At 44.4% G+C, this 21,731-nt stretch overlaps 1 protein-coding gene across 1 annotated transcript in view; it reads left to right on the top strand.

Moving 5' to 3' along the window:
• UNC13B (unc-13 homolog B) overlaps window positions 1–21,731 on the top strand; it is a 354,074-nt gene that overhangs the window by 46,688 nt on the left and 285,655 nt on the right. The window contains exons 2-3 of the mRNA XM_029913862.1: window positions 12,146–12,175; window positions 15,638–15,737. Coding sequence (XP_029769722.1) covers window positions 12,146–12,175; window positions 15,638–15,737 — 130 coding nt within the window. The remainder of the gene's footprint in view (window positions 1–12,145; window positions 12,176–15,637; window positions 15,738–21,731) is intronic.

Genomic DNA, 21,731 nt, shown 5'->3' with positions numbered 1-21,731 from the left:
CTGTTATAGTCTTGGCCTTCACAACATCCTCTGGCAAAGAGTTCCACAGGTTGACTGTGTGTTGTATGAAGAAATACTTCCTTTTGTTTGTTTTAAACCTGCTGCCTATTAATTTCATTTGGTGATCCCCAGTTCTTGTGTTATGAGAAATAGTAAACAACACTTTATCTACTTTCTCTATACCAGTCATGATTTTATAAACTTCAATCATATCTCCCCTTAGCCATCTCTTTTCCAAGCTGAAAAGTCCCAGTCTTATTAATCTCTCCTGATATGGAAGCCGTTCCGTACCCCTAATCATTTTTGTTGCCCTTTTCTGAACCTTTTCCAATTCCAATACATCTTTTTTGAGATGGAGTGACCACATCTGCACACAGTATTCAAGATGGGGGCGTACCATGGATTTATATAGAGCCAACATGATATTTTCTGTCCTATTATCTCTCCCTTTCTTAATTATTCCCAGCATTCTGTTCCCTTTTTTGACTGCCACTGCACATTGAATGGATGTTTTCAGACAACTATCCACAATGACTCCAAGATCTTTCTTGAGTGGTAACAGCTAATTTAGACCCCATCATTTTATAGGTATAGTTGGGATTATGCTTTCCAATGTGTATTACTTTGCATTTATCAACATTAAATTTCATCTGTCATTTTGTTGCCCAGTCACCCAGTTTTGAGACACCCTTTTGTAGCTCTTCGCAGTCTGCCTGGGTCTTAACTATCTGTAGTAATTTTGTATCATCTGCAAATTTTGCCACCTCACTGTTTACCCCTTTTTCCAGATCATTTATGAATATGTTGAATAGGACTGGTCCCAGAACAGACCCCTGGGGGACACCACTATTTTCCTCTCTCCATTCGGAAAAGTGACCATTTATACCTATTGTGAAGAACTGGGACTGTTCTTAATGTGGTCTTTGAATGCTGAGTGGGGAGTTTGGCTGGGACGGTCTGCACTGGGGGATGGGAGACTGGTCTTGAGGGAAGATACCTGAGCATGTAACTTGAGAACACAGGAAGGGGGTTGGAGGCGAGGTGATACCTCCGCCCAGGAAACTGGACAAAGGCTGGGGGAGGAGCTGGGGGGAGGCTGGGTGAGAGACGCTGGAGGGAGCTGGAGTTTCAGGAGCTAGCTGGTAATGGAGGGGAGCCTGGACGGGGCTCTGACCCCACAACGGGGCTGTGGTGCCCCTGGGACCCCAAGATGGACTTAACTGAGGGGGTCCTGTTGTCTGTGCCTGCAAGACCTGTCTTGCACTGTGTTCCTGTCGTCTAAATAAACCTTCTGCTTTACTGGCTGGCTGAGAGTCATGGTGAATCGCAGGAAGCCAGGGGTGCAGGGCCTTGTGTCCCCCCACACTCCGTGACACCTATCCTTTGTTTCCTATCTTTTAACCAGTTACCTATCCATGAGAGTACTTTCCCTCTTATCCCGTGGCCACTTACTTTGTATAAGAGCCTTTGGTGAGGGACCTTGTCAAAGGCTATCTGAAAATTTAAGTACCCTATATCCACTGGATCCCCTTGGGGTCCACATGCTTGTTGACCCCCTCAAAGAATTCTAGTAGATTGGTGAGGCATGATTTTCCTTTACTAAAACCATGTTGACTCTTCCTCAACAAATTATGGTCATCTATATGTCTGACAATATTGTTCTTTATTATAACTTCAACCAGTTTGCCCAGTACTGAAGTCAGGCTTACAGGCCTGTAATTGCCAGGATCACGTCTGGAGCCCTTTTTAAAAATTGGCGTCACATTAGCTATCCTTCAGTCATCTGGTACAGAAGCTGATTTAAATGATCGGCTACAGACTACAGTTAGTAGTTCTGCAATTTCACATTTGAGTTCCTTCAGAACTCTTGGGTGAATACCATCTGGTCCTGGTGACTTATTGCTGTTTAATTTATTAATTTGTTCCAAAACATCCTCTGACACCTCCAATCTGGAACAGTTCCTCACATTTGTCACCTAAAAAGAATGGCTCTGGTTTGGGAATCTCCCTCACATCCTCAGCCGTGAAGACCGATGCAAGAATTCATTTAGTTTCTCCGCAATGACCTTATCCTCCTTGAGTGCTCCTTTAGCATCTCAATTGTCCAGTGGCCCCACTGGTTGTTTAGCAGGCTTCCTGCTTCTGATGTACTTAAAAAGTAATAGCAATTTTTTTTTCTGAGTCTTTGGTTAACTGTTCCTCAAATTCTTTTTTTGGCCTTCCTAATTGTATTTTTACACTTCATTTGCCAGTGTTTATGCTCCTTTCTATTTTCCTCACTGGGATTTAACTTCTACTTTTTAAAGGCCTTCACAACATCCCTTGGCAACAAGTCTTGCAGGTTGACTGTTCATTGTGTGAAGAAGTACTTTCTTATGTTTGTTTTAAACCTGCTGCCTGTTAATTTCATTGGGTTACCCCTGGTTCCTGTGTTATGTGACAGGGTAAATAATACTTCCCTATTCACTTTCTCCACACCAGTCATGATCTTATTAGACCTCTCTCATATGCCCACTCAGTCATCTCTTTTCTAAGATGAACTGTCCCAGTCTTTTTAATCTCTCCTCTTTTGGAAGCTCTTCCATACCCCAATCATTTTTGTTGCCCTTCTCTGTACCTTTTCCAATTCTAATATATCTTTTTTGAGATGGGGTGACCAGAACGGCATGTAGTATTCAAGATATGGGTGTACCGTGGATTTCTGTAGTGGCATTGATATTTTCTGTCTTACCTATCCCTTTATTTTATTTATTTATTTTTTATTTCTTAATGGTTACTAACATTCTGGTAGCCTTTGCAATGGCCGCTGCACATTGAGCAGATGTTTCTGGAGAACGAACGACAATGATGCCAAGTTCTCTTTCTTGAGTGGTAACAGTTAATTTTGACCCCCAACTGTTCGTATGTGTAGTTGGGATTGTTTTCCAATGTGCATTACTTTGCATTTATCAACGTTGAGTTTCATCTGCCATTTTGTTCCCCAGTCACCCAGTTTTGTGAGATTCCCTTGTAACTTTTCACAGCCAGATTTGTATCATCTGTAAACTTTGCCATCTTACTGTTTACACCAGTGGTAGTCAATTATGACACCTCTGAAATGTGTGTAGGCATGTCAGGGCGGCAAAATGCATAAACATCACACAAGGGCATGACAAGGGCAGGTCTGGAGCAATGATGTATCAGCCTTGTTGCTATAGAATGAGTGGAGCAGTTGGGTAGGTTCCTGTTCCTCCTGGACCCTTAAAGGTGCACCGGAGGTGGGGAATGGGACTACTGGAAAACTGCCAAAGAATCGAGCGGCAGGCCTGCTGCCTGAAAATCCAGCAGATCAGGTAGCAAAAGGTGAGTTAAGGTTAGAGCCTGGGCTTTTGGTATGAAGGGGAAGCCTAGCTTGGCTCAGTTTTGAGATTTACTGTAATTAATGAAGCTTGAAGCCATTTCAGTCTTTCTTGGTTTATTTGAAGAAATCTAGTCTGATCCCAAAGTAAATGTTTTCTCATGGTAAGAAACACTGGTGAAAAATAACTGACACTTGAAGGGAAGAAATAGACAAATAATTCTGTTGTGGATGGACATGAAAAGTAAAAGATGCTGCCCCTTCCAGACAGGCTGTGAGGAAAAAGGTGACACTGACTTGCTCTTTCTTATTTGGATGGTAGTATACAGCACTGCTACATCTAATGCACAAAAAAAGCCACCAAATCTTTGTTAGTTTTTCCATTTGTCTTCAACTTTTTAGAGCTTGACTTATGTCAGTTTAATTGATAAATATTGAATGAAGCTACATGTCATTACATTGAATAGTAGGAACATACTCTAGTCTGATGCAGGAAGCTGAAGAGTTGAAATGTACATTCAGCTGAAATTCCACTTTCTCTGTGACTCGAGCAGTTTAGAGCTGTCCCTGCTTTACAAAGGTTGGGGTTGAATGCAGACTCTGACCAACTCCTGGGCTGTTCCTTTTTGTGAATTTAAACATTTTGCCAGAGGTCTAACTAATGAGATTTTTGTCATAGAATCTTAGTAATTGCAAATTCTGGCAATGACCTTCTGTCTTTAGTATTTGGGTTCTTTTGTCCAGAAGAGTTGATTGAATCTTAACCTTTTCATAACCTTGACACGTCTGTTCTAATTTTAAGCTGGATGCTTCTCAGATAGTTCTCCCTATTTTCTTTTTTAAATTGTATTTTGGAAGAAACATTGATTAGGGACTGTGCCAATTATTTATATATAGACACTGGTGAGGGATCTGAAAGAGTAGGAATTCTTTTAAAGATAGAAAAGTACAATGAACTTGTAAGGATGGGGCATGTGTTGGTGGGTCAGGGCAGTGATTCTCAACCAAGGGGTATGTGTATGCCTGGGGGTACTGTAGCGAGGCGGTGGGATACCCCACAGCCCCACGGAGGGACGAGCCTCCCCTAGCACCAATGTGGGCGGAGCCAGTGGTTCCTGCGCCCGCCCCCCAGAGGTCACGGCGCAGGACAGGAAGTATAAAAGCCCCGCTGCAGAGCTCACTTGAAAGACAGCCGCCGGAGAGGCTAGATTCCTGTGGCCTAGCTCCAGGTTGGGAGACGCCGGCAGGCTGCGGCCGGGCCAGCCAAGCCTACCCCTGGCCAGCTACCCAGAGGAGCAGCCGAGCCTATCCCTTGCCAGCTACCCCGAGGAGCAGCTGAGCCTACCCCTCGCCAGTTACCCGGAGGAACTGATGGTGCTGGAAACCTCCGAGGCCACCGCCCTAACCCAGGTACCTTACGAGGGGGAGTCCAGAAGTAGCCCGGGGGCAGCTGACCCTGGTCTGGCCGCAGCACTGCCAGAACCAATGTCAGTGTGTTGCGGTCAGGATCCCCACTGACACAGCGAGTCTTCTGCTGCTGCTAGGGCCCCGGGCTGGGATGCAGTGGAGTGGGTGGGCCTGCTTCTCCCCTGCCACCCCACTCATGGGTGGCAGTCTCCCCCTCGCACCAGACACTCAGAACCAGGAGCTCTTGACTGTTTGTTTGCTGCCCCACCCTGACCTAGGGCCTGGGCCCATAGCAAATTATTGCGAGGCAGTGGGATACCCCACAGCCCCGCGGACGGACGAGCCTCGGCCGAGCCCTTCTACAGGTACCCAGAGGTCTTTCAGGGAGTACATCAACTCATCTAGCTATTTGCCTAGTTTTACAACAGGCTACACAAAAAGGACTAGCAAAGTCAGTACAAACTAAAATTTCATACAATTACTTTATATTGTTCTATGTACTATACACTGAAATGTAAGTACAATATTTATATTCCAACTGATTTATTTTATTATATGGTAAAAATGAGAACATAAGCAATTTTTTAGTAGTGGTGTGCTGTGACACTTTTGTATGTTTGATTTTGTAAGCATGTAGTTTTAAATTAGGTGAAACTTGGGGGTACACAAGACAAATCAGACTCCTGAAAGAGGTACAGTAGTTACGAAAGGTTTAGAACTACTGAGGCCTGGTCTACACGGGGGGGGGGGGGGGAAGGGGGGGGTCGATGTAAGATATGCAACTTCAGCTATGGGAATAGCATAGCTGAAGTCGACGTATCTTATTTCGACTTACCTCCTGTCCTCACGGCGCGGGATCGACGGCCATGGCTCCCCCGTCGACTCCGCTACTGCCGCTCGCCCTGGTGGAGTTTCGGAGTCGACAGGAGCGCGTTTGGGGATCGATATATCACATCTAGACGAGACGCGATATATCGATTCCCCGATAGATCGATCGTACCCTTTGTCAGGGAGTAGGCATCAGACCTCTAACAAAGGGAATTTGAAAAATTATGGAGAATTTTCAACAGGGATTCTTCTTTTTTTGTTTTGTTTCAATACTGTCCTACCTGCGCCATTTCCCATATGCAGGCAGAGTATTTGGTGGCTGGGTCTAATTTTGTCGCATAAGCAGGGGAGTTGTCTTTTTGCAAGTAAAGCACTGTGCGCTCATACAATGCTATATAATGGAGCAGGGAAATCGGATACTTCTGTGTGTTGACAAACTTATGAACTGAGTGAAATGCAAGTCTGAACTACAGCAATGCTGCCGCTTTTGTGTGCAGTCGGGGACATGGCCAGAGCTTCCGGGGAGAACCCAATATAATAGCAGTGCTTTAATTTTTGGGGGGAGGAGGGAAATAATTCAGGACTAAAGGTTTATATGAAAGAGCTGATCCTGGCAAAGCATTTTTGCAAGCTTTTCTGTTGAATTTAGTTGGAGACCAGCAATTAAACTGTAGCTTCTCGCTGTTTTCCCCCCGGTACCCAAACCTGGCTTCAGATACTTTGTTCTTGTTCATGGAATGGATGTGGATTTTGTTGTGCAGCGTGGTGAATGACCAGCTCTGTAAATCATGTGCTGGATTTAGTTGGAATGTAATCTTTTGGCCATCTGCTCACTCTCTCTGTATCTATATCCCCGTATTTAGCAAAGCAAATGCAAAAGGTGAGCCTGAGATCACAAATTTATTGAGAAATTCCATGTTACATTTAACACTTTCCTCAATAAGAATGTGTGTTTGTTTTAGAAGCTATGATTGTGGAGAGGAGACTGTTCTTTTGAGTGTGATCTCTGATCCAGTTGGTTTCTGGTGCTACAGTCCAAAGCCGTCCGCCTGACTCTGTGGTTCAGAAATACTATCACCACGTTATTCTCTGCGTATCAGCTTGAGCATAAGAAGAATGGGGGCAGTTTTAACATTTTTTCCACACACTTCTTTGTAATGAAGGGAACATTTAGGCATTGGGGTCCAGTAATATTCTAAAGCTTGTAAAAGCTTCAGCGTACTATTGGTTTCAATCAGAAATGAGTAGTCTTTGGAATCACACATTTTGAAATCTGGAGAGTTGACAGGGTGTTAACTTTGTCTTCTAGTCTTTTCAAATAATACCAAGATGGTGACAGACTCTGGCTAGTTCTTTTTGGGAGGCATTGACTGTTTTTTCAGCAACCAGACCTTGCCACTAGTTCTTCCCTCTCCCATATACTTTGTGTCCAGATATCAATTGATCTGTTGTCTCAATCAGTCCTGCAATAGATATTATTGTATCCTTCAAGGGGAAGTGGACTGGAGGATTTTCACTCTAATAGGTCATTGAGTGACCCAAGGTACTTCTGTGCCCCCTCTCCCTGGGACTAAATTCACTATGATCTCTGCAGCAGGAAGGTGAGCATATCTTTGTGGTTGTCATACCCAGATCACTCACCTGGCAGTTCAAAGCTCTGTTTCTAGACTACAGTTTCATCTCTTGTTTTCTAGCATTTGTTTTTCATTTTTTTTCTCCTTGCTGAGCATAGGAGGATTATCGTTCAGCACAATTTCACATTTGCTCCTGAATGACAGAGCTCTCTCAGGGCTGCCAAGTTTGCTGAGAGCTGCCATTTGAAACGAAGTAGGATTTAACAATTACAATTAGTTTCAAAATGCTGCATTCCCAGAGCTCAGAAGTGACTGAGTAACCATTGTCTTCTGCAAATAAGTGAGAAACGTGGATTTTTGGTGGGAGGGTTAACTTCTAATATTTTTACTTTGTCTTGGGTGATGCATTTACAGTCATGGTTGAGTCGCCATTTAGTGGATGGTTACCAGTTTGCTATATTGGATTGAACCTTTGGATACCCTAGACTTGCAGGTCTGCTGGGTTTTGGCTGAGTTGGGTCATTGTTTCCATTTCTTGTTTCCAGCGCACAGTGTTCTCAATGTAGACTTTGCTTGCACCTCTTCTTGGGATGTTTGTTTGTTTGTGGGACAGGGGTCAACTGTCCTTGGCCCTGTAACCTGCGCTGAAACTCCCAAACCTCCCTGTTGGCCTGTGCACGCTTCCCCAAAGCCTCACCCTTGTGGATGTTCTTGTTTATAATTAAACTCTTTGGGGACCATGTGACAGGCAAAGTAAGAAACACAGGCTTTGCAAAGGAACTTCTATAACATTTTGGGGTAGTCTACACTAGAAGCGCTACAACAGCACAGTTGCACTGCTGTAGTGCGTCTGGTGAAACAACAAAATACCTGAACGCAATTTGCCTTGTTCAGTCTTCACCATTCCTAAGAGTCCTTGGGTCTTGGTCAGTGTCCTTGGGGGAAGGCAAAGTCCTTTTTGCTTCCTTTCCACTAGCTGTCTCTTCTCTTCCTATCGGAGGTATGGCCCCTTGAACACAGAACCTCTCCTGCTTATGAACTGGGTTTACTTCCACCAGATCCTTGTTTCGTAGGGGTAGTGAAGTGGATAAGAGTAGTTAGCAAGCCAATAGTACTTAGGAGCCACCTGGTTGTTGATTCACAGAGTCGAAGGCCAGAAGGGACCACTGTGATCATCTAGTCTGACCTCCTGGAGAACATGGGCCATAGGACTTTCCCAAAATAATTCCTGTTTGAACTAGAGCAGATCCTTTAGAAAACCATGGCTCAGCACGACTCTTTCTATGTTAGTTTTCCATAGTATGAGAAACAGAAGTTGTTATGCATCGCAAACAGGCCACACATAAACCAGTTCAAACTGGCTCTCAACACAGGACACAAAGTAGTATCAGATACAACATGAGGGTTCTAATTTACAATGCAGGTTCAATCATAAATGATATGAAAAAAATGAATTTAATTCCCCAAATTGTCACTAGGGTCGCCAACTTTCTACTTGCGCAAAACCGAACACCCTTGCCCCGACTCTGTCTCACTCCTCCCTGCCCCACCCCTTCTCCAAGGCCCCCCCACTCAGTCACTCCTTCTCTCTCCCCCCGTCGCTCGCTGTCGCCGGCCTCACTCACTTGCTCATTTTCACCAGGCTGGCTCAGGGGGTTGGGGTGTGAGAGGGGGTAAGGATTCCAGCTGGGGGTGTGGGCTCTGGGGTGGGGCTGGGGATGAGGGGTTTGGGGTGCAGGAGGGGGCTCTGGGATGGGATCGAAGGGTTCAGAGGGCAGGAGGGGGATCAGGGCTGAGGCAGTGGGTTGGGGTGCAAATGCCTCTTTGGGAAACCCCTCAACTAAGCCCACTAATAAGTGGCTCAGAATAGTGGCGGACAGAACACCACAGTAGGTGTAGTGTGCACAAAATCTCTACCTCTCAGGCTAGCATCAGATAGAATTCCTTCTGCAAACCAGGGCAGAGGAGCCTTTACTAACAGAGCAAAAGGATCCTCCACTTATGTTTGCGGCCCCAGTGTGTTGGCAACTCGAGACTGTACACTCTGTGGTACAGACAGTCACCTTTGTAGAAAGCCACTAGCACATTCTGCGTACTGCCATAACAAATAACCTCTCTGAGTCTCTGCATTGGGAGCGGTCTGCTTCACTGCCAACAGCAGTGGAATCTTACTATTTCTGACCATGAGGAAAGATCTACTGACATTTGGAGTTTTGAACCCATAGGCATCAGGGAAATGGATAGACTGCCCTATGCTAGACTTGAAATTGTTAAACAGCTTCAATGCCTGTGCGGTTCAAAGAGGAGTTGATCAGCCACCCCAGGGAGTCACCTGGAATCCCCTTAGACCTGCGTGGTGTATATGTGTTTGTACCAATTGTTACACAGCATCAACATCATCTGAGATTCCACCTCTGGGGAACAGTATGCATGATCTCACACTTTTTATATTACACATTATAGACACACACGTCTCAGCAGTTCTAGTCTTTAGCAGAACAGTTCTAGCTTCTGGCTGAAATATTCTTGTCCTGTTGTATGGAGAGAACGTTACATAGATCCTATCCTTTCGACTCAGAATATATACACTTGTAAAGTATTTTTCAGTGTTAAGGTCAGTCTCCAGCATCTCACCCTTACTTGTAGTTCTTACTGGTGGTTCCATAACTGCCAATATTCATTATTACTGTCTGTTCACAGAAATATTTCGCTTGAAGGTCAGTCAGTATGGCCTTCCAGCACGAGTGTTCTCTTCTGGAGAAAAGATAATTGCTTCTTTAGTTCTCAAGCCATTTTCACTCTCAGGTGCGTCTTACCTTTCAGCTTATTAGATATGTTTTCTTGTAAATGCTATGGCATTTGCACTAGAAAAGCTAGCAGGAGCTTGGAGATATCCTTTCTAGGTGTTCATACTTTATAGTGCCAGTGAGTCTGCGAGTTTGTCAAAGTGCAACATATATAAAACCCCAACCAGTGAGAGATGGCCCTTATCCATTGGAAAAATAACATGGGTAGACTGTCTATGCATTAGGAAATATACACAGATATATGGTAATGTTATAGTAATTATTCTTGATTCTTAAACTATGTGAATTAGACACGTTACCTACTCCTTGAAGAAGCTATCAGTGTATTTTTTTTTTAATGACATGATGGTGCTTTCTTTCCATGTTGCCCCTTGTTCATGGAACATCCTTCCTAAACTAGCTTTCTTGATTGCCACCCCAGTCTTCATTCAAGACCCTCTTGAAAATCTTTTTTATTAAGGCCTGCTAGAAGCAAGTTTAGAACTCTGTGTGTGTGTGTGTGTGTGTGTGTGTGTGTGTGTGTGTGTGTGTGCGCACGTGCACACACATGTAAAAAGTTAAACTGTTTATTCCTGTGTCACTATGCCCCATATTCTTCATAGAGATATTGTTATGATATGAATATGGCATAACGAAGATGTGTTGCATGCAAGACAGGTCATGTGAGGTATCATTGGAAAGGTTGATTTACTGAATATGATTATCCTATTTGTAGGCATGTATCCTTTCTGAATCTGAAGTTAGGAATATTGACTATGTAATAATTCCAAGTGGGTTTACACCTGGGGAACGTCCACCAGACAGAATACCATCAGCCTGGACAGGCAATTAGGGAGAATAATAGGACTTTGAAGATGCTAATCTCCCACCTTCCTGAGAAGCTTCCTGTGATGCTGCAAACAACCTTTGACTCATGACTGCTTTTACACTGCAGAGTCATGTGATCATGTCACCTGGTACTGGACTCCATGTTGGACTACTAGTATTTTTCCACTAATAGGAGGTGGGGATCTAACTGGGAAACAAAGGATTCCCACCATATGTAAATCCTATTAAGGCAGGCAAGTGAGTTAATCAGGGTTCATTCTTCACTGAATCCCTGCCCAGGATGACTGCTGGAAACATCTAAGAAACGAGGACAAAAGTGGGGGAGAAGAGCTGAGGCAAGGCTGGTTAGTCCCTCTATTCCTAGCTACGTCTACAAGTGTCCAGCATCTTCTACTGAATATCTTTAGATCTCTGTAGAAGCGGTTGAAAACATGTAGGAAGAGCCAGCACCATGTGACCTGGCATCTCTGCATGGACAAGATTTCGCGACTACTTTCAAGGTCTCGGAATTTGTTTTCATTCCTCACTGGAACAAAACCAAAACTTTTTGAATGTTTTTGTGAAACAGAATTGTGTAAAAGATCAGATTTTTTTTTTTTTAATAATTTTTCTTCCCCATTCTCTGGAAATGACTACAGAGTCCGTCATGGACCTCAGAAACCTTTCTGGTGGAATCGAATATGTCTCAGGGAAATGTTTGAACTTAGATACAATATCATATTGAAACAAAGATGCATTTAATCAAAAGTGTCAAGTATTAGGGGGTAGCCGTGTTAGTCTGTATCCACAAAAACAACAAGGAGTCCGCTGTCATCTTAAAGACTAACAGATTTATTTGGGCATAAGCTTTTTTTTTTTACCCACAAAAGCTTATGCCCAAATAAATCTCTTAGTCTTTAAGGTGACACCGGACTCCTTGTTGTATTTAATCAAAAATGACCCAGCCACCTCTACTCTGCGCTCACCCACAGTTTGAGAATAGAACATATACTTTTTTCAAGATTGCTTCTTTAACTTACAAATTAGATGGTATGGAACAGTAATATTCTAATAGCTTCTGGTTTGCAAGAGACTTAAGTGTAGTTATAATGTATGTGTAAAGTCAATGATGACTTTCAGTGTCAAAGTGCTGTACAAACATTAACTAATCCTCACAACTACCTTTCTGAGCTAATTACCCCAGCTTACTGGGGAAATCTCTGGCACAGGTTTGTTATACAGTGAAAAATGGGATCAGAACACACAGAACCCCTGTTGTGCAGTCCTGTGCTGAGTGCTTGACAGATCTTGTGTTGTATAACTCCTAGAATAAAACTGTTACCATGACACAATCACTAAATGTGTATTTTTTTTTTTCTTCACAGTGAAAAAAGCAAAACTCCAGGGGCCACCAGGTGAGCTAGACTTTCCTTGCTCTAAGCAGTCATTAACCTGCAGGCACCGCTATTGATTTTTAAGGCTGTTCAATAGTCTGTTCTACTCTTCCTGCTATATCTTGTGGGCTAACATCACTGAATGTATGTTTCTCTTTGCTGTGGGTATTATTGTGCACTGCTATTACATACTGTGTTTTCCTCATTTCTGAGAAGAGAGTTAATTCAGAGGTCTTGGAGAGATTGTCACAATGCAGGAGGAGCAATCAAGTACACAAAAAGGTGGTCTAATTTTCATACTTTTAGAAATGTTTTTTCTTATCATGGTCACTAATAAACCTGAGCTGAATATTTGTGTTCCCTCGCTTCTCATCTTGTCTAGATTCCTTCTGTGACTGTTTTCTCAAACTCTTGTTGACTAATAATTAGCATATGCAGAGTATTCTTTGGTAAAATCATCTTTCCGGCTCATTTATCTAACCATGTCAACCCCCTTGGGATCTCTCTTGTGTTCCCCCTTTTCCTCCCAGCTTCTTGTCATTGACTTCAAAGCTCTTCATAACTTAACTCTGCTCTGTTTAGCTGCCCGAGGAACTTACTGTGAGGTTGACCGCTGCCTTCGCTTGGCCAACATTTCCAGCTTTTCCTGCCCCAGCCAGTTTTTCTCTCAAGCAATTTTGTGTTTCTTCCATGCTACCCCTTATGCATGAGAGATTGCGTGATAGAATCCAAACAGGCACTACCTTATCCTCCTTCAAATTCCTCATTCAGACTCTCTTCTGCCGTGATGCCTACAAAACGCTGCCTGTTAACCGTGGCTGGGTGCGTGATGAGCTTCCTTCCTCTTCCTACTCCATTATTCTTACCAGCTCCCTCCATTCTAGCTACTCCCCATGCCCTGCCTCTGCCCCAGGTGATGATAAAACTTGAAAACTGCCACTGAAAAAACATGTAAGCAACAAAACTGGACCAATGTTACAGGCTTTGTCCCCAACCCCTTTGTGTGTCTTCTAGTTCAGTGGTGCCCAACCTTATTACCCAGGAGGGCCACATAAACCTAAGCACAACCTTGTGTGGTTCAAACAGAGTCTACATATTTTAATAAGATTTGAAATTATTGTATTGGTTTATATTTTTTCTGCTTGTTTTGTATGTATTTAGATAGGTTTTCTATGTACAGTATTGTCGATATACACTTGTGTAAACTAAAATGATGTAAATATTACGACAAAACGCAAATGAATCGGCTGTTAGTGTATTGTGTTGAAGCAGGCCATGGGTCTTATGAAATGCTCTGGGGGGCCATGTATGGCCCATGGGCCACAGGTTGGGCACCCCTGTTCTAATATAAACTCTCCCGATCAGAGTCAGTCTCTCTCTCTCTCTCTTCCTCCAATAGTTTCATAGATAAGGCCAGAAGGAACCATTGTGATAATCTAATCTGACCTCCTGTATAACATTTGCCATAGGCCTTTCCTGGATGAATTCCTGTTTGAACTAGAGAAACTATTAGAAAAACCTCCAATTTTGACTTAAAAATGTTCAGTGATGGAGAATCCACCACAGCCTTTGGTAAATTGTTCCAATGACTAAGTGGAAAACAATGCCTGGCACAATGGGGCCCTCATCCTGACTGAACCCTTTGGGTGTTGCTATAACAAATGTTTAATATTTTCTATTATCATAGTGCTTAAAGGCCCTGATTCGGGGCGAGAGTCCCATTGTGCCAAGCACTGTGTACACACAATGTAAAACACATTAAAAATAGCCCCTGGCCCCAAGAGCACACATTCTACAAAGTGGTCCAGTATCGAGCATTGTATTCAAATATGAAGTACGGTAGCTGAATATTTCTACTAAAATGATTGGCAGTGAAATAGTTAGTACTGTTTATACATAAAGTATTAAATTTCAGTGTTAATTCCCTATATGAGATGAATGAGAGCAGTTCATACTTTCCCCAGCGCTATTGTTTCCAGAAGGCTGCACACTCAGACAGTTTGTATTTCATTCACATTTTAAAGATTATATTTGCAACAAGGGCTAGGCACTTAATTTTTTAAAGAAATGAAAATGGTTTCTGGAGCATAGTTATGTGGCAGCCTGAAAACAAAGGCAATTATGCAGCAATTTGCATGGTTGCATAATCTCTCACTACATGGCTCATTCCGAGATGTGTGTGGCTTCATTGACATACCCAACATCTTATTGTGTGACAGTGGTAAAATTGGGACTAGAACCCAGAGTCCAGTGACTCCCAGTTTTGTCTAAACCACTGGACTATGCTGCCTCCCTGTCATCCTTTTGGTTCTGGGCTACTGTCTGACTTCACAATTCCCGTACACAGTAGCCGCAGTTACAGTCCATCACAGTTCTGATTTCTTGGCTAAGAGTGCAGAAAGGTTCCTAATCAGTCTGTGTGGCCAATCGCTAGGATATGCTAGTGTAGCCTGCAGCACCAGTCTGCAGTTTTGATCATGAATCTGAGGAGTAATGGACTATGATCTGACTTTTTTTTTGAGACTCGCTATACTGGGACACTGCATTGCTAAAATGTTCCCTCTTTTGAAATTTACCCCCTGCTTGTTTAGTACATGACGTGTGCAGAGGTTGATGTGATTGGTTGGGTGCCTCAGGCAATAACTGCTCCTTAAATGGGAGCTTGTTCATTCTCAGATTGCTGGGTGTTTAAACTTTATATCGGCCTACGCCCACATGTCTCTTCATCATGGCTAGTAAGGAATAAATAGCAGCTACAAAGGAGGTGTGGTTCGGAATTGTGTTGCGTAGAAATACTACAAGGTAATTCGTTTTTTTAATATTTATATATACATATATAAAAATTAAAAAAAAACTCAAACTGTCAAAACATGACAATGTGGCTTGTTCTTTTAGTACAGCTGGCTTAATATTAAGCTGCATAAGTTTCAAAATATATTTTTTCATCAACTTGTTCTCAGAAACCCTTATACATGGTGTCACAGAGGAGGATCCAGATTCATGAGAGTAGCTTGTTTAACTTCAGGCTGTGTCCCTCAGTGCATATTGTACACTTTTTTGGTTACTGCATCTGTTTAAGGGATAAATGATGTCCTGGCCTTTAGGTCCAGTTTCCCCCACCTGCCGTTGGGCAAGTTGTCACTTGTATTTGTTTTTCTTCAGGATTTGATATTTTCTCTTAAAGTTGCTGTTAACTTACTGTAGGTGATCATAGCTTGCCCTCATTTTAGAGAGAGAATGATTTTATTCAGTCCCGTATGAATCTCACCTCTCTAAGAAATTGAGGGTAACATTTTTGTGGAAGATGCAAATCCATGAAAGATTTTTTTTCAAATGTTTTCTTATAGACTTCATAAATAGCCAGATAACGTGCCTACCAATAGCATTTTTTGTGTGTAGTAGAACAACTAGCGGCTTTATAATGTTGCTTTTGTAAGAGACGGTAATAGCAAAAAGTAATCATTTTACTCTTTCTTTGTTTAGATAAATTTAATACCTATGTGACCTTGAAAGTGCAAAATGTGAAGAGTACAACAGTTGCAGTGCGAGGGGACCAGCCCTGCTGGGAACAAGACTTCATGTTGTAAGTACAGTCCTGTACAACAACTAGATGTGCATAGAAAGATCAACCCTTAAAAAGAAATACCATGACCAACAGTTACTTGTACAAACCATTGTTTTAAGATTCTTTTACTATTGTAAAATCAAGTATGTAATGTTAGGGGGCTTATTCCTTCACCCTCTCACTTCCCTGGTCCTTCTCGCATGAACAGAGAGCAGCAAATACCCGAAGTCCAAAGGTGAAAACAATTCGATGTTTATTGGGGTGAACTTCCAGCAAGCATGATTCCAGTTTCCTTCCTCAGTGTCCCCCCTTCCCAGCTCTGACACCACAGAGCCTTGCCTGTGTCCCTGTTCATTCCCTGTTCCCATTCCCCCACTTAGCAAAACATGATCCCAATTCCCCCACCCCCAGTCCCTGTTCCCATTGCCCCCTTACTTCCTGATTGACTGCAGACTATATAGTAAAACTTGAGTTCTGCTTAGCTAGACCTTAACCAATCATTTTACTGAAATTTAACTAACCAATCCTAACATATTGTAACATCTAAAAAGCAACAAAGAGTCCTGTGGCACCTTAAAGACTAACAGACGTATTGGAGCATAAGCTTTCGTGGGTGAATGCCCACTTTGTCGGATACTAAGTGATAAGAATACACCTAAATTCTTAAAGACAGGCCTGAATATTTATACCCTAACACGTAAGTCAGGAAATGTCAAAAATGTAGGTTGCCAGTGAAATCTGCCTCACTGTATGTATGTGTAATACAGTAATTTTTATTGTATAGTAGGGTTGCCAACCCTCCAGGAATCGGGGTCAATCTCCTGGTGACTATTGAAAGCAATCCTGGAGATTTTAATAGGATATTTTAAGAAAATGACATTACGTCATGTTTTTTGGGGGGGGGGATCTCCCAGAATAGTTTCAGTCAGAGTTGGCAACCCTACTGTATAGACTCCTGCTTCATTCATTATACAGGATGGATGATGCACAGTGAATGAGAGAGGTGGCTCATGAGAAGATCTTCAACCTATGAAAAGGTTGTGAAACCTCTGCTGTAGGGATAGAGTGCTCACTGTGCCTTGGTAGGACCAATCTAGGGATTGACATTCTCTAGAGACACCAGATGGACTGGATTCCTGCTCTTGGGTCCTGTGCTTCCAAACTGAGCCAGGCAGAACCTCTTTTATAGCTTTCAAAGATTTTTGACCCTTTGAGCATCTGTAGATAAGTCTTGTTTGGAGATCAGCTGCCACTGCATTAATGCCTTTTAGCATGTTCTACTTCAGTGCCTTTCTTACTGCTTCCTGCAGTTTGGATTGACAGATCCTTTGCTGTTAAAACCAGATATAGTTCTTCACCACTGAGGGCTTTGATTTTGTCTTGGATGGCTTGTTGGTTTGTCCTGTTTTCCAAGTTCCCCAGTGACCTACTACATAGCCATTTGGCTGAAGCTGTCAAGTTTCCAATACCCCTTAGAGATGATGACGGCTTCTGGCTGTTGTGGTTCATGTGCAATGATGACCTTAGTTGAGAGGGGTGTCTTTGGCCTCAGTTCTTCACGTGGGCATTGATGTTCGCATGTAACTCTGCGTATTGACAAGCCTTGACAATTCCTTGACTGGGACTGTTCACCAGCGTGCTGTGTTTTGATGGCTTTGAGGGTTAATCTGAAGAGTTGAATTTCATTTGAAGTTTTGACACTGGTCATTTTTAATGGCATTGAGTAGGTCTACATCAGCCCCTTTTGGTAATGGAAATTGTCTGTTGGTTTACTGACATTGTAATAAAGCTGGACTCCTAAGCTAACTTAGTCCACTTTGCTTTGAAGTGTTGTAAACCAGGTTTAGACTGTGGGATGAAAATACTATAAAGGGATCTGTGAAAATTGAACTATTTGCAAGAAATACAGATAAATAACATTGGTTTCTTTTTGGTTTTGGTTGGAACATAGAACACGTTTTCATAAAAACCTCAAAAAACATGAGAAAATCCTATTTGTGGGTGGTTTTTTTGTTTTGTTTTTTTTAATTAAAGAAAAATCTGTGTGTGTGTGTGTGTGTGTGTAACCGTTCTGCCAGGTGGAGTCAGCAGCAAGAAGGGCTGGGTTTGATGTCTAGGGCAGGGGTTCTCAAACTGGGGTCAGGACCCCTCAGGGGGTCGTGAGCTGTCAGCCTCCACCCCAAACCCCGCTTTGCCTCCAGCATTTATAATGGTGTTAAATATATAAAAGTGTTTTTAATTTATTGTGGGGGGGTCACACTCAGAGGCTAGCTATGTGAAAGGGGTCACCAGTACAAAAGTTTGAGAACCACTGCTCTAGGGGTTCCTCTTAACAGTACAAAACAGAACCCACTTGAGCCCCCACCCAGTAATCTGGGAAACCTTAATATCACCGCTGGGTGCCCCAAAGAGGCAATGCTTCCCCACTTGCAAGCACCGAGTCTGTGCACAAGAAAAGGGAACCCAGCATTAATTTGGGAAAACACCACAATCACTTTTTCTAAAGCACATGACCATAAACAAATCTGACCCTACCGTGCGTTGGGCAGTGTCCTTTGCCTCAGTTTCCCACCTTACAGTGGGAAGATCCAACTAATGAATGTCCCATTAACACATCATTCCCCTTTCCTTCTGCTGCACCCTGCTCACAGTTGGCTCTGCTTGGTTAGTGCCGACCCAGAGTTCAGAGGTGCATTCACGGGGTTTACCTCCCACCCTGGGGTGGGGGAGTGTGTTGAGCAATGCCTCTGCTACTGCCTCTGCAACAGGTTCACAGCTGCTGCTGTTTCTCTGTTGCTGCCCCTCTGTGCTGCTGCCCCGGCTGCTGCTGCTTCTCTGCTGCTTGTTGCTCCCGCGCAGGGCCGGCTTTAGGAAGTGCGGGGCCCAATTCAAACATTTTCGGCGGGGCCCCAGCAGAGGTGACTTAAAAAAAAAACATGTAAAAAAAAGCCTTTCATTTCTTAGCAACTGGTTCCCTATAAAAAGTTCTGATTTAAGGGATGTGCCACGGTATGTATTTTTTGTACCAATAGGGTTGCCATACGTCCGTATTTTCCCGGGAGACATTTTTAAATTTTAAAAATTCCTCCCGGACGGTGATTTAAGAACCAAAAAGCCTGACATGTCCAGAAAAATACGGATGTATGTTAACCCTACCTAAAGTTCTTTTTTAAAAAGATGGAAATAAGCTCCGTTTCACATGTGTGGGTCCCCACCACTCCCTGGGGGTGTGCTAGGGTGACCAGATGTCCCAATTTTATACGGACAGTCCCGATTTTGGGGTCTTTTTCTTATATAGGATCCTATTACCCTCACCCCCGTCCTGATTTTTCACACTTGCTGTCTGATCACCTTAGCCGGTGTGCACATGTGTGGGTCCCAGCTGCTCCCTGCCCCCCTCATTGAAGCAGGTGTGCAGGGATACTGCCCTGGGGACTGTAGGGCACCACTGGACATGGGGCTGGCTGGAGGCAGGGCAGGGGCTGACTGGAGGTAGGGTCTGGCTGCAGGCAGGACAAGGGGTGCGGGGCTGGCTGGAGACAGGGGTGCGTGGGGTGGGCTGGCTGGCTTCAGGCAGGGCCGCAGGGGGGTGCGGCATGGGTTGGCAGGGCTGGAGACAGAGGAGTGCAGGACTGGCTGGCTTCAGGCAGGGGAGTGCGGCAGGGGTTGGTTGGAGACAGGGCAGGAGGTACAGGGCTGGCTACAGGCAGGGCAGGGGATGCAGGGCTGGTGTGGGCAGGGGTGTGTGGGGCTGGCTGGCTTTGGGCAGGGCCGGAGGGGGGTGTGGCAGGGGTTGGCTGAAGACAGGGCCAGGGGTGCGGCAGGGGCTGGCTGTGGGCAGGGGGTGCGGGGCTGGCTGCGGGCAGTAGCAGGGCAGGAGGTGTGGGGCTGGTGCACGGCAGGGGGTGCAGGGCTGGTGTGGGCAGGGGGTGCGGGGCTGGCTGGAGACGGGCTGGCTGCGGGCAGGGCAGGGGGTGCGGGGCTGGTGCGGGCAGCGCGTGTGGGTACAGCCCACCCTGTACGGTAAGTGCCCCCTCCTCCTCCCTCCCCCACCGGGGTAGCAGCAGCAGGAGCTGGGGAAGCGGCGGGGCTCCAGCGGCTATTTAAAGGGCTGGGGCGGTAGAAGCAACGGGAGCCCCAGACTTTTTAAATAGCCCCCAGAGCCCCGCAGCCCTACCCCAGGGCTCCAGCAGTGGGGCTCTGGTGGCAATTTAAAGGGCCTGGGGCTCCAGCCCCTGCTGGGAGCCCCAGGCCCTTTAAATTGCCCCCTGGGGAAGCCGGGCCACCCGGGTACAGCACACCGGCTCTTGCTGGTACGCCGTACCGGGGCTTGGGTGCGGGGCCCTCTTGGGGCGGGGCCTGATTCAGGGGAATTGGTTGAATTGGCCTAAAGCCGGCCCTGCTCCCGCGATGTCATGTTCTGAGCTTCTTCCACTTAACTCAGGCCTTAGTGATTTCAGCAGGTAGTGGGGAACCTCACATCCAGTGCAGTCTGTGTTCTTTCACTGTCCCCACTCAAGGTCTGAGGCTTAGCTCCTAGATCAGCAGCGATGTCAGCTCTAGGAATCACCAGACAAAAACAAGGACTCTCAATTGAGTTCAGTCAGCTCAGTCATTAAATGGAGAGGGACAGATCAAATGGCATCTAGGACTCTTTGGGCAAAGTGTACACCACCAGGTCAGAACACCTGTCCCCACCCACTCTCTTCTTCACTAGGATTTGACATCCCTACTCCCTGCTTAGCAAGTGAGGTTCAGTTTAGGATGACCTCTCTCAATCAGTGTGTGCTAAGTACAGTTCTGCTGCCCTTTACTCATACAGTAAGGATAACAATATCTCTTTATCCCTGCATTCAAATACTGAAGTGATTTGTAACCAACAGCCAAAATTGATCTCTTTGGCAAAGCAGCTCCTTCTGCTGCACACCTAGGCGGAGTAGGCGTGTCTGTGTATACACGGTCTCCTCCTGAAATGTTTTCCCCCCAGGTCGTCACTAGATGTCAGGGAAAAGCCCATTCAGACCCTGCTTATATCTGCAGTAACACAACTAGATCTGCAGTTCTTGAGAGAATCACACATTTGTGCTGCCCAACTGTCCACCCACTGGAGTAACATAGCTATAGTCTAGTTACAACTACTATGAAGCCTGTTTTGTGTTCTTTGTGTAGCATTTTGCATTATTTATTTAGGTAGACCTAGAAGTGTACGTAGCATTTTACAGACACACTCACAGGCTGCTTTCCCAAGGAGCTCACAGTTTAGGATCCCAGCCTTTTGACTAGATCTGGGTAGGCAGATTCCCTCACTGACTTCAGTGCACAGAACCAGTTGCTGGATCAGGACCAAAGTAAGACATTGTATAGGGAGAAGCTAAACGCCAGAGAAGTGTTGTTAAGATATAGATATTTAGGCCTATTTGCAAAGGCCTATACTTTAAGAATTTAGGTGTATTTTTATTACTTAGCTAGTTATAGAGGTAGAAAAGAAAAAATTAAAATTACCATTTGCCGGTGTAAGGGCCTTCTTTTACTGTGACAGTTTGAGGCCCTGTTTTTGGCTAAGCAGCAGAGGCAGCGTAAAAAAATAAGCCCCCTAACAAGTGTGATTGGGTTAAATGGGATCCACAGCATTTGGCCAGGCGGATATTTGTGTCAAGTGCACAAGCGTAATTGGTGGTATTTTGTGTATTTTTTTTATATATACCTGGAGTTGGATCACTACTGGATACCTAACTATGACTGGGTTTTTCACTGATTGATCGGTGGATCATTATTTTTAGAAGGGCTGAAAGTATTCTACTTGTTCCTGCCCCTCTAGTTTGATTTCTAGGTCAGAGTTTATTAAGTTTACTAAAAAGCATTTTGAGTCTGGGAGTTATCTGTTCCTGGCACATGTGCTGTGGTCGACAGTGGAACACGATACAGCTGCTGGCTCCAAGGGATGAATGCTAGTGGTGATAAATGCTTCTATTTTCATGTACACGTGTCCATATTAAGTACTTATATGGCACC

Source organism: Terrapene carolina, unplaced genomic scaffold (assembly GCF_002925995.2).
Source record: "Terrapene carolina triunguis isolate 2854851 unplaced genomic scaffold, T_m_triunguis-2.0 Scaffold998, whole genome shotgun sequence".
NCBI lineage: Eukaryota > Metazoa > Chordata > Testudines > Emydidae > Terrapene > Terrapene triunguis.
This window is presented reverse-complemented; position numbering and strand designations above follow the sequence as displayed.